Source organism: Zosterops lateralis (genome assembly GCF_965231275.1).
Source record: "Zosterops lateralis genome assembly, chromosome: Z".
NCBI classification, from domain to species: Eukaryota; Metazoa; Chordata; class Aves; order Passeriformes; family Zosteropidae; genus Zosterops; species Zosterops lateralis.
The window spans coordinates 67,372,577-67,392,273 of record NC_139800.1 but is presented as its reverse complement, the minus strand read 5'-3'; the positions used below and the strand labels follow the sequence as shown (position 1 = coordinate 67,392,273).

The 19,697-nt window shown below is 37.3% G+C and overlaps 1 protein-coding gene across 1 annotated transcript in view; it reads right to left on the bottom strand.

Moving 5' to 3' along the window:
- Nucleotides 1–19,697, bottom strand: part of FBXL17 (F-box and leucine rich repeat protein 17) — a gene marked incomplete at its 5' end in the record, with an annotated part of 269,863 nt that overhangs the window by 239,239 nt on the left and 10,927 nt on the right. Inside the window, 3 exons of the mRNA XM_083884234.1 lie at nt 12,740–12,871; nt 13,604–13,861; nt 17,055–17,177. Coding sequence (XP_083740360.1) covers nt 12,740–12,871; nt 13,604–13,861; nt 17,055–17,177 — 513 coding nt within the window. The remainder of the gene's footprint in view (nt 1–12,739; nt 12,872–13,603; nt 13,862–17,054; nt 17,178–19,697) is intronic.

Below are 19,697 nucleotides of genomic sequence, written 5' to 3'. Positions count from 1 at the left end.
AAAAAAACAAAAGGTCAGCTGCAGCAATCCTTCCATAATAGTTTATTTGCAACACCTTTCCCAAGTGAGATTAAAAAAGAAAAGCAAAAAAGCACAGAATATCTACAAGATGTACATACAGCAAACACCCACACTACTTCTATCTCATTAAAAGCACTCCAAAACTTCCTGAAACTTTGTTGCAAATACTTAAAAACCTGGAGAAATTGTAGTCTATGAGCAACAGTAACAGCACAGTGTTTTCCAGACTGTACAATGCTAAGAGACATGTAAAAAAACCGCAGGACATTAGGTCAAGAATGAGCTCTTTAGGAAGAATAAATTTTCTGAGATGCGAGAGACGTGCTAAAACTGAAGGAAAACAGTACAAGACAGAGCTGTTCTAAAACCTATAAAGTATAAATTTTTGAAGTGTTCACCATTAAGGTATTTGCAGAAATGCCAAAAATCACAGAAATTATCAACTGCTACTTCATTCTAGAAATTCCCATCTTTTTGAAATAACAAATGTATTTAAACAGCCAGATGTAGCAGCTGAAATCATCCAATTTAAAGACGTTGGGGGTTAGATTTCTTCCTTTTTTACTTTATAGAATTTTTCCCCATAAGTTGCTAGGAAACTAACTACTCAGTACTTATTGGTACTTAAGCAAAACAGAAGAAATAGTCAAAGTCCAGAGAGGATTGTAGGGCCTGGCTACACTTCTTTTACCTTTGGGAGTTTTCTCTTGGAGGGGGAAGATACTGTGAGATTTTGGGGGCAGGCAAAGGATGGGGCTGGGGGCAGCTCCATCAGAAGGAGGAGGGTCAAGCTGTTGGTTACTGCGGGGAGAATTCACTGTCACCCCTGGAGCCCAGTCCCAGGGACCCACCAGGATCCGCTCCCGTTCCCGGGAATCCTGATCTGCCTTTCCCTGCCCTGCTGGAGCCGCCGCTGTCCCGGCCCCGCCGCTTCTCCGCCCTGCCCGGGGCCTTTGCTCCGCTGTAGCCCCGCAGCCCCTGCCCTGCCGGGACATCCCCACGGCTCCAGCTGCCCCCCAGGAGCTTCTGATCCATCTCATCCCCCGGCTGGGACTGCTGCTCATTCCTGCCCTTCCAGCTGGGGGCTCCTCAGAGCCCTGCAGGGGCACAGGGCTCAGGCTGCCCCAGGGTTTGTGGGGCAAAGCCTCTCCCCCATCCCCTCCCGTCTCGGCTTCACGAGGTTCTTGGTTTCTGTTCTGTTGTTAATAGTGTAGTTGTTTTGTTTGTTTGCCTTTTACACATACTAGTAAAGAACTGTTATTCCTACCCCTCACATCCTTGCCTGAGAGCTCCCTAATTTCGGAATTATAATAATCCGGAGGGAGAGGGTTTGCATTCTCTATTCCAAGGGAGGCTCCTGCCCTCCCTGGCAGACACCTGTCTTTAATAGTAAGACACAAGAACACAATCACAAATCTCTCTCATGTTATACAATATAGGTATTCTCTACATAGCTGAGCAATCTCCTGTATTTTCAAGAAGCAACACAGGAATAACAATGAACACTTCCCCTCCCATCAAAACAATCTAATAACTTCAGTGCAACTAACAACTTTCATTTTCACGTATTTTACACAGCAAATCAAAAAATGTATTAAAAAACTTCAACACGAGTTTAAAGAAAACTATAAAACTGCTTTAATAAAAGCATCTTAAAAGAATTCCTAGACTCCAAACATGGACAGACTGCAAAACACAATAAAAGAAAATTGTGCAGATGAAGAGAGTTACAAAGCTGACATTTTATGCAAAGCAAACATCCCTTTTGTCACACCTGCACCTTGCTGCAAAGCCAGAGAGCAGTGAACTGTACAGCTGTACCTCTGGCACAAAACCACGGACATCATCAACATCTCCAGGCACACAAGGCCTACAAAGAAATCCTCTGGGGCTCGTGGGTTAATGCAGAGACCACGGCAGCAGCACAGCTCTGCATCCAACAGCAGCACTACATGCCATCATCACTGCAAAAAATGCAGCCCTTGGAAGCAGACCCAGGAAGTCTTTTGGAAAACTTCTGTTGGCAATGCACACTCAGCCACAATGAAGTTGGCCCATTGACCCTTTTACTAAATCCAGTATTTTTTTTCTTTTGTGAGTGAGGAAAATAAAAATACTTCATGAAAAGCCTTACCCTTGGAGGTTTTTTATTTTTCTCTATGTTTAAGAAGGAAAATATTTAGAAATAAGAATTGTAAAAAAGTATGTATTTGATATTTTTTGTGATTTTGTAAAGTAGATTTTTTTTTCTATTCTGCATTTTGATGTTTCAGATAGAAAAGCATGCTTGTAATTTTACCAAGGTGGTAGGGGAGGGAACACCAGCACAATCCTCCCCATTGCCATGGTTTAACCCCAGGCAGCAGCTCACTACCCACAGTGGGATAGGAAGCAGAATCAGTAGGGTAACAGTGGGAAAACACAGATACATATATATATATACACACATACATATATATGTATGTATGAGTGTATAAATCCCATAAAAACTTGTAAGGTTTTAAAATAATTTTTCAGTTTTAGCAAACTCTAATTTAATTGCATGATGTCAGAATAATGTAAAATTTCCAGAGAGATATACACAAAAAAAAAAAAAAAAAAAAAAAAAAAAAAAAAAAAAAAATCCAGAAAACCCTAAACAAACTACATTTGGATGCAGATGCAATGGAACAGGAAGACAAAATGAAGACAACCACAAGTTGGTGTCTGAGGATGACCCCAGCTAGACAATTTTTAGGAAAAGCCTCAGATACAACAGAACTTTCAACAGTTATTACTGAAAAATATTAATTTAAAAAAACCCCAAAAAACTATACAAAAACAAGGAAAAAGAGGAACACTAAGCTAAGGGCTCTTAAAAATACTGGGGCAAAACTACACATAGCTCTGAAAAACAGAATAGGATGTTTAAAATCAGCACAACAACTACAAAGTACTTATGTCTAAAGTTCAGACAAACACAGTTTTTTAAACATTATCATTCTGGATTTAAAAACAATGACAGTTGAAAGGCCATAGCAAATTCTAAAATAAATAATGCTGTAATTCCTAGGATGAAAGTGCATAAAGTGTGCATGGATAATAAATTTGCAATTTAAACGTAAATCCAAGTATAAATGCAAAAATTTACGCACCAAGGGGACTGATGTTTCAGTTTAAAACTCGTAAGAATTTAACCTTGACTCAAAAAAGAGAGCATTTAGGATGGTTTCAGCAGTTTGGTCTCAGTTCATTCAGGCCCATTCAATTTGCCCTGTAACCTTGTCTACCAACAATGTAGCATTTTGGAGAAATGCTACATGGTTGGTAGAAAACTACAAAACCTACCCAGAAAAGCACCTCCCGACACGCACAGTGAACGTACATTTATATGTGTGCTCACAGATACTGGTCACTCTACAAAGGTGAGAAGAGGAATGTAGACATTTGTAGAACTTACACCCTTAATGATCTGATCTCTCATACTGAAAACAGTAACTTATGTAAGTTAGAGTGAAGTTCTTTGGGAAACAAAAGTGTTTTCCCAGAGATTCAGAAATTTGACAAGTTCATTCTTCTAGCTTCATAAAGATTAAAAAGTTCACTGGAATTTCCTGGAAAGAAATTATATAAAAAAAGGTGCCTGTCTGTCATTCATTACTTTTATGTAATCTTGTCTCTGTTGTATACAAATAAAAACATATTTGGATTATAGTTGATTAATGCAAATTACCACTATTTTAAAATATTGATACTGACAGTTCTAAGGGATTTGCTTCACAGCATCATACTTATGATCTCTTTCAGTAAGCATTACAGTTCACTGGGAGAAATATTATCAGTTTTGATTTATTGCTATCCTCAGTGAATGGCTGAAGACTCTTACGAAGTACAACATGAGTCAAGATACCAACTTAACAGATGAACAACCTACCAGTGATTCATCTGGAGTTTGCCAGTGCTCTCTTTGACACAAGACACTAGCAGATTAAAAGACGTAAACAAACAAAAACCCCAACAGGAAAACAAGCAAACTACAGAAATTTCAGCTCCATTTAGTTAACTTTAATATCTAGCAGCATATATTTTATTGGAAGCATTTTTCACTCTAGTATCATGGAATTTGGTTTGTGATTAAAGTACTGTAATACCAGTGATCCTGAGAGACAACTAAATATTGTAATTTCAAACAACTGAAAAGGCTCCATATCCAGCTACCAATTTCTGGTCATCGAGTTTTTAATTAAAAGCTCAAATACCTTATTCAACAACAAGAGCAGCCAAAAAACACACAAAGGAGACAAAAAAGTGGAAGTGCCTACATTCTAACTCAAAATTTCAAACTCACAACTTGCAGAAATTTGTATATTGCATTTAGGATTTTTGCATTACCTCCATCTATCTGGACTTACAACATCAGGATTTTCAACACTGAGAACATTATTTCTTACAGTTCTTCCTAAGTTTGATTTTGATGTATAACATGAACATGCCAGCCATTAATGCACAGGCACAAAAAGATGTCACTTGAATGTATAAAATGTATAAAATTTTACTAAAATTATTTGCAAAATACATCATCTACAAGTATCAGATGACTAATCACCTTATAACGCCAACCAAAAAGTAGGGAAAAGTTCTGTATCAGCAACTTTTCGACTCCTTCATTCCATCACTCACTTCTTAATCATGGTATTAATCTACAGTATATGTACTACACATTTTTATACATAAAACGTTTATTGTAAGTGGTAATAGATTAAAGCCCAAAGAAATGCTTTAAGTGGTATAACACCTAATTTTGTATCAATATCAAAACTGGAAATTTTTTAAACAGTTGAGTAGGTATAGCCATTAATCAACCACATGCAACCTGACAAGAGTCAAAAAGTGTAATTAATGTAGCAATACAGACTGCAACTCCAGCTTTTGGTTGCCTTCAAATGTGTACACACACACAGTGTACATGTCAAGTAAACTCATAATGTCAAAATACAGTACCTGTTGAAAAAGAAAAAACAGAAAAGCATAAAGTGGTGAAACCATACAGCTGACCTTATTGAGACACTTAATAATTACTCTGACAGCAATCCTGGCAGCTGAAGGGAACACAGGGTCTGTGGAACCAGCACAATATTCAGAAATTATCTGCCGTGCGTTGGCAATTCTCCCCAGCCCGGGCCGGGAGCTCGTCACCACTACAAAGTCAATGCCGCCACCTAAGGGTGACAACACCACACTGTATTTACTGACACAGCACTTAAAAAAAGTTATACTGGAACCGAATCTGACTCCTGCACTGTGGTTCTAATGCCTTTACAGCAGAGACACGTAGCTGATATATGCACATGAACACAAGCTTTGCCTTTTTCTCTTCTACTAACATCAAACTTGGCATAAACGTTTCACTGCAGGAACAGTATTACAGAAACTGCCTAGGTCAAAATGCAACAGATCTAAACAAAAAAAAGACCAAAGGAAGACAAAAAATAATTGAACTCTGAGAAATAAGGTTCTATAAGTTAGATTTCTATGAAACTGACTGAATCATTTTACATTGTTGAAAATATTAATAAAATAACCGTTCTGAAGAGCTTGTCAAAGGACAAACTTTTCCATGACATTTTTGCTACCAGACAGAAGCCTCATGTAGTTCACGTGACAGCGTGACTTCCCATACCTCATCTTAATATCAGTATAGCTGTTAAGCACATTTTTAAAGTGCTGAACCTTACTTTTATGGTACATTAGGTGATACTGCTGGGTACATAAAGTGTTTGCAAAACTAAAATACAAAAGGGATCATTACTAGTGCATACTACCATCATGCCATCCGCACAAAGTTTTTGCTTTAGAATTCTCTAATTTAGTATTTGATAGAAGATGAAACATCATTATCCAAGGTTATGACATACAGTGTACACAAGAGAGAAATCCATCTTGGTGTGTACAGAGTCCTTTACTGTGGGGATGGTGAGGTACTGGAACAGGCCACCCAGAGATGCTGTGCACTGCCCCATCCCTGGAAGGGCACAGGCTGCACGGGGCTTCAAGCCACCTGGTCTACTGGTGTAGTGGCAGTGGGGATGGGAGCAGACCTCAGCTCCTCTCCAACCTAAACCATACCACGACTCCACTATCTTCCTGAATATATATATACACTTCTAGCAAGCAACTCGTTATTGAGAGATGCTAGTTATGCAGCAAAAACAAGTCTTAAGTAGGACAAGCTACATGAAGTTACAAAGCTCTGTGATTTAGTGTGTTCCTTTTTTAGCATCAGTAGCTGGATTTGCTGAAGCCTTAGGCCAGAAGCTGTGAACTTAGACCTAGATATGCTTTCAGACAGAATAATTTGCTTAGTCATCTTCCTAGGAACTGGTACAGTGCTGGGACAGTGCTGTGTTTTAGCTTTAGTATGAAAAGAATATTGATAACATAGTGATGTTTCAGTTGTTGCTAGGCAATGTTTATTATATTAGGACTAGTGGTTTTTTAGCTTTCCATGCTCAGCCAGTCAGTAGGTGCACCAGGGAAAAAACCAGAAAATATAAAGGCTACAGTTATCTGCAGAAGCGGTAACTCAATGAGACAAGAAATCAAATGCCTCCCTGTGTGGTAGACATGGAGAAAGAAACCAGTAAAATGCTAGAAGACCGCAAACCAGAAATTGTCATTAGATCGATCAAGGCATGATAAGAGTGTGTGAGAGGTGGGGGCATAAGTCATAAGTATATAATTGCATGGGGTTTTCTTTGTTCTGGGTCCCTCTTTGAAGGCACTCAGCCTTCTCTGACCTGATACTGTATCTCTGTTAAATCCATTATTTTAAAAAATCCAGCATCTGAGATTCTGCTGCAGGAAACGTAGCTCATGCCTGAAGGAGGAGGAGGCCTGTGTCTGCAAAGAAAACTAGCAGCAGGTCCTTCTGAACATGGGGGTTTAATTGTAAAAATAGTCATTGAAGGGGGAAGTCTGGAACAACTACAGTTCTTTTCAAAACCTCAAATAATGAAATAAAGCAGTTCGAAAGTATTTTGGTAAAGTATGCCTGAAGAAACACGGGAAAATAATTCTTCTGAAATTTCTTCAAGTAGAAGAACAGTTATAAGAACTGTATGTAAAAAGTGAAATAGCATATGGAGTATATTGTGGGAGACGGAAGAAGGACAGGGAAATTACATTCTTTTGGAACATTTTCCCCAAATAAATTTCTTTCATTTACTTGTTACCATTGAAACAAAGTAAATTATTTCCATACATTCTAAACATTTGACACTGTGCAGTTTATATGCCTTATAATACTTTCTTCCTGAAATAATTTTCCTGGGCTAAATTGTTTTTAGCAAAAGCAAAGCAAAATACTCTCTCAATGTTTGTGACACAAGGTACAATGCTGAAATAAGTGTTTTGTAGATGACAAATATGAAGCAGGAAGGGAAATGCTTCCCAAAGTAAACACAGAAGTGGGGAGGGGAATATCATTAAAAGCCAAAAATAAATTTATCAGTTACACAATGCTGATTATTCGGAAAATATGAGAATTAAGTTTATTTTTCCCTCTGCATTTTATACTAAGTTGATTCCAGTCAATGTTTTAAAAGCATATGTTAACTCTCTAACTGTGTGACAAAACTGTAATATTCTTTTTAGTCTATCTTAATTCTTGTTTACTGAAACTAAAATATATTATTCACATATCTTAAGCATTGTAGTTTCTATCAAACATAGCATCCCAGTTAACTTGAATTTCAACTCTTATCTGCTGCAAACTGCAAAGGTAAGTGGAAAACTTACAGAATACTCATCTTAAAAAAGCATTAAATAGCTGCCTATAAAATATGTACTTAAAAGTGTTATCACATATCAAGCATATTGCCAACTGCGCCAAAACTTGGTTATCTTGAAATTGAAGAACCAAGAGTATAACAAAGAAGTAGAAACATGATGCAAAAAACAAAGTTCAGTCTTTAGAATTTTTAAAAATTTAATAAGGGGATAAAAAGGAACCATGTCCGGTGCTGGGGTGTTTCTGGCTATAGGCCAAAACACACACCATTAGTTTTAAAACAATGTTCTCTAGATACTGTTACATTATTGGGGTACACACATATCCATGAGTCTATACTTTATTCTTTCTTTATTTTTGATGTTACAGGAACTCTTTTGTTTGGTTTTAACCTCTGATTTGCCTGCACGGCATCTTGTAAATTAGGTCAATATATTGTATTTCTTCTTGTGGTTTCATCCTGTTGTTGTTTCACACTCCCTAATAACAAGGAGTCAATACATCCTTCTCTAATTTTTTCTTGGTGCTCCAGTTCCCATCACTTATCATACCACTTGGAGAGGCCAGTACGCAGATGTGAGAAACAACAGGATGAAACTAATTGTTTTTGCACCATTCTCTGTGTCAAAGGCATTTTTAACAGTCCATATTTTGCTAGGACCTACAAAATATTCATTACAACATTATTTATATAAGCTATATACTGCATACATAAATGGATAGATTATTTTATACTAACGAGCAGTTAATAGGACTTTTAAATTGTACCGTATCAAAATACTTGTGATTAATACCACCATGCAAAAGCTAGTACATAAATGTGAAAGCCAATATTATATTGTCATTTATAACACATGGTCTAGTTATATTCTAACTGTCTTAATGAACATATTTGGGAACCATCAAACAAACTATTTGCCTTTAAGGAACCACTTTACAACATCATTTTATTGGAATGGAAGAAGTGCTGTCATAGGAGCTACTGTAGTAGCCCATCCACTCCTGAATGAGCTTCTACAAGAGAAAAGAGAGCAAGAGAACAAAGTATAGAGGTAGGAATGTTGTCATTCTCTTACAGTATCTAAAATTCCACCTTCCTTTATCTTTAGAAGCTCACTCTCATTATCCATATCTAGTTCACTACAAAAAAACAAGGACACTGGGTGGAATAGGCAGAATTATAATTTTATTTAAATAAATTAATTTAATTATATTATAATTTTAGCCATTAAGTAACCAAGTTAAGGAAAAGCAATTAAAAAGAAAATAGTGCATTAAATCAAATTAGTTAAGTGGAGAAGTGTTTTCTCCACCTTTACAGTGAGCTCCCAAATCTAGATCAACTCTAACTGAAAAAAGGAATACAGACAGCTTGTGTGAACGCTTCTGGAGATAACCCTTCCTTTTGAGTGCTCTGTAGTCACTGGGTTCTACCGCTCACAAAACCTTTAAAACTTTTAGGACTCCACTCTTCTATGCATGGTTGCAATAAAAGCAAGATTAAGTACCCCCCCACTCTGTGTTTTAGTGAGAGTACTACACGGTAGTGTGGAGCAGTTCTCTGACTTGGCACCTGAGCTATGTACTCTCTGTGGGGTGGAAAGATTAAAAACAACAATTGGTAGCTGTTAAGCTAACAATGAAATTAACCCATGCATCTTCCACCAGCTTCAATCACACTGAACATTCACATGATGCAAAAACAGAAGTTATAGCATACCATACCAGTCACAACCATAAAACAAGAAGCCCAACTAAATTCAGCCAAGAAATTAAGAAATTTTCTAGTTTTTTCTGGACAGAGCTATAATCCGTTCTTTCGCTTACTGAAATTCTGTGAGATTATTCAATTGCATCAGACTGTTTGGAGGTCAGGAGAGAGAACACAGTGGCACACTTCATAAGTACTGCAGTTGTAATTTATTTAAACTAGGTTCCCAATTTGGCCAGTATGCTTCAGAAAAGAGGCTCAGCATGTAATTGTTCTTTCATTCAAAGGACAAAGGAAAAATTAACATGTTTTGAAGAGATACAAGTCCTAAACAGTTATGCAAATAACAACAACCTTCTGCTGTTGAGTTAGCCATGCAACGTTAACTTTTTCCTCTTACATTCTTTGTCCCATTTATTAATTGTGGCTTTTGCTTATTAACATGACATAATCAGCACTTCAAAGACAGGAAAAGGTCTATTTTTCTGCAAAATGTCTAGCATACTCAACAATCAGAACATAAATTCTCCTTTCCCTGTTTCTGCTCAGCAGTCTGATAATGGAGTTACTTAGCAACAGATGAAGCAACTGAACTGTGTTGCCTGATCCACATACATTTCACTGCAAAGTAACACTCACAAAGGCATTATTTAGCTGATGGTTGCCTCCGCCTAGATGTATTTTTGAAGTGTAAAATCCATTAGTGTGAGACAAGCCTATATGAAAACACAACCATCATGTACTATCTGTAATTTACTACACATTTTGAAATTAACAGAAATTGTAAGAGTCACATACATGATTTTGAGCACCTCTGTGAAAGGAATAAACAAGTACAAAACACAAGACTATTTACATGGATGCTGCAGCAGTTGCTTCAAAGAGGAGGATAGGAGTCCTCTCTGTAGCATACTGAAAAGGTATGAACTTTAAATACACAGACCAAGCCCTCATACATCAAGCACACTCTTCTTGCCACAGAATATTTTGATTTCTGAGAATAAATACTTATTCATTTTGAAAACACACACACACAAACACATATTTCCCCAAACCACCTTCTTCACCAGAGAAGCAGGAAGTAGTATGTGCCACATCAAATACTAAGGAAATCTTTTTAGAAGGGAGAAAAGTAACCCTTCAGAACAGAATTTGACAAACCATTTTCCAACCATTAATACCTTTTCAGGTAATTCCACAACTGAACAATTCTGTAATTTTTATTTATTTTGGAATGTAAATGTTTCTATTTTACAATTGCATGAGAACTTCTTAAAAATTGTCTTGGTACATCACATAAAACTACACTGCCAGCAAGACTTGGAAGTCTCTTGACTCTAGCAAGAGGAAAGCATGGCAGCTTTTTCAGCTTTGTCATCCAGTGCCACTGTGTAAGTGTTATTTTATTCTAAGGATTAAACACCCTGGTGTTCATAACTTTTCAAAAGTTTTTTCATGTGTACATACAAAGATTTATGGAGCTGAATTTAATTTTACAGAGCTATACCAAGTTTGCCCCAAGACTTTTTCTTCCCCCTGAAAAATTAAAGATGGGCAGGAATTAAGATAAAATTAGATACTAAAAAAAGAAAGTACATTCATGAAAAACTAGGCAAAAAATCAGTTTTGGTAAGTCACTAGACAAATAACTAGACATAAATTTAGACAAATTTCCTGTTCATTTGACAGCAAATATTTTTGTCTTATTTGCAATTAAAATCAGTGTTTCTTTTCAACAATGAAGGCAACCAAATAGAGTGCAAGTTAAGAGCACATTTTATGACTGCCTTAAAAAGAATTAAGATAATTCCTATGTTCCATTTCAAACAGGAACTTCGATGACATTTCAGATATTAAGATCACAAAGTCTATAAGTGCTAATAACTGCAATAACAACTTCTTAGGTTACATTTCACACTGTAAAGAGAATCAAAACTTCAGTGACGAGAACTCTAAGATGCATCTATAAGAAAAGCTAAGTTAACAACTTCCCTCTATATTTTCTAATGATCAAGCACTTATGCCAATATTTAAACATACTTTATTCTTAATTACAATCAAGCCATCTTTCACATACAGTTATGCAAATCTTGAAGGTTTTCCTCTTCCTTTTAAAGACAATAATTAACTCAGCTTTCTCTTTCCAGAGTAGGAATGAAGCTAGATATTTTTTCCTTCCAGACTTCTCAGATAATTTCTTTTTTGTATTTAAAGTTATTTATGTATTAAGGTAAGCATTAAAAGGACTAGCTTTGACAGTATTCAAGACTGTGTTTCAACACAGGAGGAGGAGGAACAGGCCCTTTTTCTGCATTTAAACTATACAGAAATCTCAGTTTAGGTCTCTATCTCCTATTTTTCAACTTTCTACAGGTCTCATCAAAACCAATAACTGGATGCCTTGGTCTTTCTTTGTTGATTTAAGAATGTTTTTTTTTTAATACATAAACCAATCTCAAGCATTAGCATCTCCTTGTCTATTTGAAGCCAAATATCAAATGATTCTTGAATACAAGGTATGCTTTTTTCCTTACAAACACAATTTATTTGTTCCAGTTCAGCACTTTTGAAACAAAGGTTATAACCACAATATTAGCTGACAGTTAAAAATCCAACTGCAAGCAAGTTTTACTACTTTCTTGCAAGAAACAAATTTTAAATATAAAATTTTAAAAAAACCCTCTGAAGTCAGTGTTCTGCTATACCATTTACAAGCCACTCTTTCTACATTAGAAACCACCATTTCAGAGACTGCTTAGAATTAGGATGCAAGATTGTTTTATTACTCCTTAACAACTTCCTTCTACTAGCACAGGCACACTACTCTATCCTGGTGAGAAAGTGATATATTTCAAGAAAATATTATGAGTGTATCACTTGTAATCAAGAACTCAAGCTCCAAAAATCTTTTAGCTGTTAGCACTTTTTACTGCACTTGTAGAAAGAAAATAAACATTCCATATAAACTAAGTATTTTCCTATACAAACCACACATCTCCCAAACAATTACTCCTGAAATACCATGTTAAAAACAAGAAGTTAATACATTTAGCTTAACTTGTACTTGCATCACCTTCTGAGCCATCTCTGTAGAATTGCAATTTTCACAGCCAGAAACAATTTTAAGCAATTCACTTGCAAAAAGCCATTCTAAAGAAAAATTTTAAAAGATAAAGAGCAAGAGAAAGCTTTGACAATCAAAATGCCTTGGGAAGAAAAGAATCACAATATGTACTTACTAATTTGTTTTCTTGCATATATATTCTTTGCAGTTTCAGACAGCCTTTAGCTATAATGATCATTCCTTCATCTGAGATCTTGTAACATTGCCCAAAATGTATGTCTTTCAATTCCCTGCATTTTGAACCGAGCTGCAATTAATGAAATCAAAGGGAAAAAAAAACAACACAACAGAATTTGACTGAAATGAAGAGATGGGAGAAAAGATTTTTTTCTGCTTCTCCACCCTCCATTAAAAATTACCTTCCTTTTCAGGCTTTGAAACACTATATGCAAACAATAAAGATTCTAATTACATACATACATTACATTACATACATGACAAAATGAAGTTGCTAACTACAGTCAAAAAAATGGAGCTAAGAGCAGGCACATAAGAACTAAATTATTTACTCTATGTACAAGTAGCTAACAATGCCTTTATGCTCAACAGCTTATTTGATTTACCCTAACTCCTAAATGCTCCTTTAACAGCCTCATAGAGTTGATGAAACCTTCCTGCACATCTAACAAATAAAGATCTTAGTCACCTTCATGAAGCAAAAACAAGTTACTTAAACATAGGGTTTGAATAGCAACCAAGCCCAGGATAATTGAATCCAACAGAAGTGAAGTATAGGATGTCAAACTGCAGATTTAACTACAAAAGTGATCATTCAATCCCTGGGTATTAAGAAGAAAAACAGAAAGTACGTGCAGTCTCTAGAGAACAGCATTTACTGCACCAAAAAAGTCTCCATACACCAACTTTTAAAAAAGAAGATTTTTTTTCTGATTTTAATTAAATCCTAAGAAAAGGTATCTTCTACTTGCTAAGCTGAAATATACTGTTTACAGAAGGAACTTGTGGAATGGACAGTTACCTGCTTCAGGCCTTCATCAGTGAGTCTGTCTTGATTGCCCACATGCACTTTCTGAAGAAGAGGACACTGAGAGGCAACTGCAATAATAGAGGTGTCAGAAAGTTGTTTACATCTGTAGGCAGTATACCTTAGGAGCCCAGGACATTTGATTGCTAATATGCATACTCCTGTATCAGATACATTGCGACAATCAGAAATATTGATTTCAGTAATGTTCTGGCTTCTTGATGCTATTTTTTCCAACAGCTCATCAGTGACCTGCAAAGAAAAAACAAATACTCATATATAACCTTTTCCATCAAGATCTTTAATGTCATTAGGACAAAGGATGGCTGTTTGTAAGACGCATTTCCATGAGCTACAGGAAAACGAAACTATATCTCCTTTACAAATACTACCTATGGCTGACTATTCACCTGTAATTGGTTTGTTTTGGAGGGGGGAAGGGCTGATGGTTTTGGTCAGATGTGGGTAATTGGGGGAAAGCCAGTTCTCACAGACTATGTCAAGTGTAGCTAGATGGTTTCATGATAAAGTTTACAGAGGGAGGGGCAACAGCCAGACATGTAAAGAAAATATGGGCAGCTACAGGAATTTATGTCACCACAAAAAGAATCCCAAACAGCTGTCCAACTTGACAGAAATTGTCAAGTACCAGACTAAGCTCCAGAATTAGGAGGGTAACCACAGACCTGCTTCTCTTTTTAGCCACAAATAGACTATCTCCAATGTCCAGATTTTAAAAAAAATAAATTACATGTTGGTAAAATTGTCTTATTAAGGTTTAGGGCTTGACGTGCTTCAATGACCTCAGCTCCTAGGGGAAGTTAACAAAGCTTGGGGAGAGTAATGTACTACTGACAGTGGACACAAGCTATGCAGAATTCACAGACCACAGTGACATTTGGCAGAACTTCTTAGATAAGGAAGAAACTAACAAAGCCAACTCAGCAACTGTGTAGAATCAACTCCAACTGAGTAAAAGGCAATTCTGGCCAGAGGAGATGGCAAACACTACAGACCACCAACCCAAGGAACCCACCAAGCCAAAAGACCAGAAAGACTGAGTATGTGGACTAATTAGCATAAGAAGTACAGGAATCATTTAACTAACAGAAGGTAGAACACTAATAACAGAACTACGTAACTTGTAGCCAACAAACATTACTGCATTTGTTTACTGAAATATATGTGATTTCATATTGATAATCATTTCTGCCCTATGGCAATTAGCCCTCATTCTATTATTTCTGTTATTTAATTGCCTTTGTTGTATGGAAGAGCAGTGTTTCAATGTCTTAAAACTTTTCTTTTTTCATTTTAATATATTAGCAGGTATGCTTGATTAAACCAAAGGGAGGACTGCTGAGGAATAGACTCAGTACAAATAGCTTGGGGTGTAGCTGCAGTGGAGCTCAGGCTGAGCTCCAGGTGGCACAGCCAGAGGCAAAAGCCACGTGTGAACTGGTGCCAACTCTTTGCACAACAAAAGGTGCAGAGACCTCTGGCACAGCCAGGTGAGGGACACTTGGAAATACAGCAGGAGCCAAGAGCCCCCAGATGTACCCACGCACATACAGTGAGGGTATAAAAGCACAGGGGTCCCTCTGTTGGGGTCCCCCCTCCTCCAGCTTGAGCTGTTATTCTGTTGTTGCGCAATGATTACATTACTTCAAGGACCCAGAGGTCTGACACTCTGCTGTGGGAAGCCTGAAATTGAGGCAGTAGGGAAAGTGGTCTGATGTGTGGGGTGTGCAGGGAGCTGAGTAGGGCATCCATCACCTCCCTGGAGCAGCCACCAGGAGGGACTTTGGTCCCAAGCAGGTGGTGCCAGTGTGGCTGACAGAGCAGCTCCTGGATGCTCAGACAGCAAAGTTTCCTTAACACTTTTATAAAAAAAATTCCTTCCATTTTGTATCCATAAATATTGTAGTTAGTCAAAAAACACAACCATCTTAAAAAAAGACAATCCTACAAAAGACCATACAGAAATACTTACCCATCACTTGGAATAGATGAGCTTTAGCTTTAAACAAAGAGGGCAAGAAAGCAACATGAATCCCTTTTGATTTTTGTCATATATAGCTGAGGAACACTCTTTGCTGAATTCAATATGCTTTTCATTTGTAGCAAGTCAGATCTTTTTTCTTGCTCTTTCACCAGGCAGGTGTTAAGATAGAAAAGAACTGTGCTGGTTTTGCCTAGGGTAGAAGTAATTTTCTTCACAGTGACTAGTATGGGACTATGTTTTGGATTTGTGCTGTTTTTCTTATTGGTGAGCAGGGATTGCACAGAGCCAAGGCTTTTTCTGCTTTTCACCTGGCCACACTGGCAAAGAGGCTGGGAGGGAACTCAGCCAGGACCTTCCAGCTGACCAGAGGGATATTCCAGATAACGTGGCATCATGGTCAGTGTATAAATGAGGGGAAGGAGGAGGAATGGGGTTTGTCATTTCCAGTGATGGGGTTTGTCATCTCAAGTTGTTGTGTGATGGGGCCCTGCTCTGCTGGGGATCCCTGAGCACCTGCCAGCTGAAAGGAAGAAGCAGTGAATTAATTCTTCATCTTGCTTGCTTTGTGTATGTGTCTGCAACTTTTGCTTTCGCTATTAAACTGTCTTTAAGCTCTTAAGTTTTGTAGCTTTTATTCTTCCAGTTCTCTCCCCAACCCTACTGGTGGGGGAGTGAGGAAGGGGCTGCCTGGGGTTAAACCACAACAATGACAAATTGCAAAGAAAAAAAAAATCCTTCTTCAAATGCAGCTGTCCAGTTTTTATTTCTCTGTACCCTTTATTTTCATGAAACTCTCAAGATACTGTTTATAAACCCCTGCAAGTCACTATTCAACAAGAAACCCAAGGGCAGTGGCTAAACATCCTGGCATTCCTAAAGTTTTCCATGGAGGTAAGTTACCCTGTACAATTTAAGGCTAGGCTCCTAGAGATCTCACTAAATTAAACCCACAAATATTTCATTTTAGGACCAGCTAAAGGCCTAAAAAAACCCCAAACCAAACACAGTCTTTTTTCTAATGAGTAGAAGCCATACCAGCTGAAGAATAAAATAAAGACAATTTGTTAAAACAGAGCAAGCACCACATATGTGACCATTCTTCCAAGGACAGCATCCTCAGAAATGCTCATGTTTGTCTTTGAATTAATAAGAGGTCTGATAGTTCCAGACTACCTGCTGCAGAGTTGAGACAGGTAACCCACAACTCACTTCAAACAGCACTTGTGCTCACACTGCTTAACAACTGAGCTCAGACAAAATACACCATATTTGAAGGAACCAACCTAAGGGTCCAGACATTTTCAGCTAATAGAAAAATCTGTCAAACTACAGATATCACCATTTTATATGCTCCTTCTGTTTACCCCTAGTAAAAAATGCAAGTTCCAAGAACAAATTCTGAGTCATGAAAACAATTATTCCACAATGATATTTTCATACCTGCTGACGACTACTGAGATCCAGTTGCTTCCAAAACTGAAAATCTAAACAGAGGTCACGCCAATATTTACAGACTAATGACACTGAAAGGCAACGCTCATTCAGAGATAAGTTGGAAAATATCTGTAAAGAAAAAAAAAAAAATTGTCATATTTTAGAGACAGAAATATTCCATTGCCAGTACATACTGTAAAAGACAGAAAAGAATTAGCATGCATTATAACACACAGATCTACAACTTGCCCCCCGTTTGACTAGTCAGAGACAGTAACAATAAAACCTACATCCCACAGAAACTGGCAATATTAGTAAGTCATATTAGCATAACCAACAATAGAATACATCCTGAGTACTCATTTTCTAGGCTAAGTTTCAAAAGTGCTTCTGAGATGGCACACCTAAAGAATCACAAATTATCTCAGTGTTATTTGGAAGCCATTTAAAAAGTGTTTTCATTCACATTCTGAAATGGATGGTAAACTTCTATTTTTATTTTCTAACTGAAGTGGTAAGAAGAATCATAAAGGCACATCAGGTCATGTGGGAAGGGGGCATGGGATGGTAGAGTAGATTAGCACAGTAAATCAGTGTCATAGAAGAGAACTGAAGCACAAAATTATCCTTTTATACCCCCAGGTTTTGAGCACTATAGCAGCTGCCAAAAAAACAAACCTGTAACTTTATAGCAAGATCATGCTACAGTATGTATTACATTCATCCATTTCTTAGAAGTACTCTTGTTTATCAATAAATATAAAAAGAGGGTCCATCAAAAGTTCACATGAAGGCACACTGTCAGCACAAATGAACTTAAATCTACATGTGATCCTATAATGAGAAAAGGCAGTAGTGGCATTATACCTACATAGAAGTACAGACTGCAAAACATGAAAAAATTCTTCCACTGATCTGAGATCTTCAAGTACTAAATAGAAATACTATCATCAATCTCAGGGAATTTTCTCAAGAAAACATGAAAATACTTGAAAGTGTCCATAGGAAAGCATTGAAGTATAGCAAACATGAAAACATTCAAGAAAACTACTAGGACTGTTTAGCCAAGGAAAAGGGATGGCAAAGGCAAAAACACACATAAACACATCCAAAAAAGAAAAAAAAGTAACAAAGCATTGAACTACGATGGTAACTTACAGAACTTTGGTCATTGGGTGGTCTTTGGAACAGACAAGACAACAAACTATTGAGAATAACAACTATAAATGTATCACTTGTTCTAGAGGATGGCTTACGCCAGTAGTTTTAAACATGTATCTCCCTACAAGACCCTTGAAGACTCTTCTTGATGAAGCAGAGCTCTAATAAGTGAGGAAGGGGTCAAATTCATGATGCTCTGTACATCTTTGCACAATTTATCATTCTTCTCTTTTTCTAGCTATGAGAAACTTGCAATCTCTTTCACAAGACTCCTTGGTGTTGAAGGATTGTACACGAACCCCATTTCCACGCAGGCCTTTGCTTGGCCACTACTAGAGTCAGTGCCTGTTTCTCATTAGACAGCCAGTTAAACACAGCAGACAGAAGTGCAAACAATCACTGTCTGCTTTCTCCCTGCAGTTCTTGTCAGTACGGGTGAACCCATGTGCAGAACCAGGACATGGCTGCAAATCAGCACTCAAAAAATACCCTCACCCTCACTGCTCAAGCAGAAAGAAAGCACTGAATAGTAAGTGGTAATTTGGCACGTGACATTTCATGTAAAAGTGTAATTCTAAACATAGAAAAGGTGACAGTCTGATGATGCTCAGTAATTCTTAGTAAGAGCAGTAGGAAACTTGAATTCCTGGTGCCAGCATGAAATAGAAGACTGAATCTTTTAACAGTTATAAAAACCTTAGAAGAGAACAAAGTAACATGATCCACATTATGTTTAGACAGACGTTTGACTGACTCCAATTAATATTAACAAAGGATATCCAGGTTGGCATTATAAAATACTTCAACTAATCTTTACTAAAGTGGGAAATAAATATGTTTATTTGTGGAAATACCACCTTTGAGAAACAAAACCTTGCAGTTGTGAAGAATAATCAACATGGTATAGTAAAGACTATTGCTAATACAACTGCCACTGTTAAAATGAAACCCCATAAATAATTTTTGTATTTTATTTTGTTTATCCTGGGTTGGCATGACTAGGCTCTGAGAGCAGGGAGGCTACAAAGGCGGCTTCTCTGAGAAGCTTCCAGAACCTTCCTTCATGTCTTACAGAGCCAGGTGTCAGCCAGCACCCAAGATGGACCCACACTGGCTGAGACTAAGTCAGTGATGGCAGTAGCACCTCTGGGATAAAGTAAGAAGAAGAAAAAAAGAGTCATCCAGCAGAAGCAAGTTGCAACCAGAGATGGAGTGAGACTATGTGATAAAAAAGGAGCAGCAGTAACAAGGTATAATGAGTGCAACCCCTATTCTAGTCCTCCTGAACAGCTGGGGGAAGGAGGTACAGAATTTTGAATGTGGTTAGGCCTAGGAAGGATACAAGGATATGTCTTTCCTAAGAAAGATATGGGTCTTACTTCTCGTTATCCTACTCTGATTTGATCGGTAATAATTTTAACCAATTTCCCCAAGTTCAGTCTTTTTTGCCCATGACAGTAATCACTGAGTGATCTCTCCCTGTCCTTA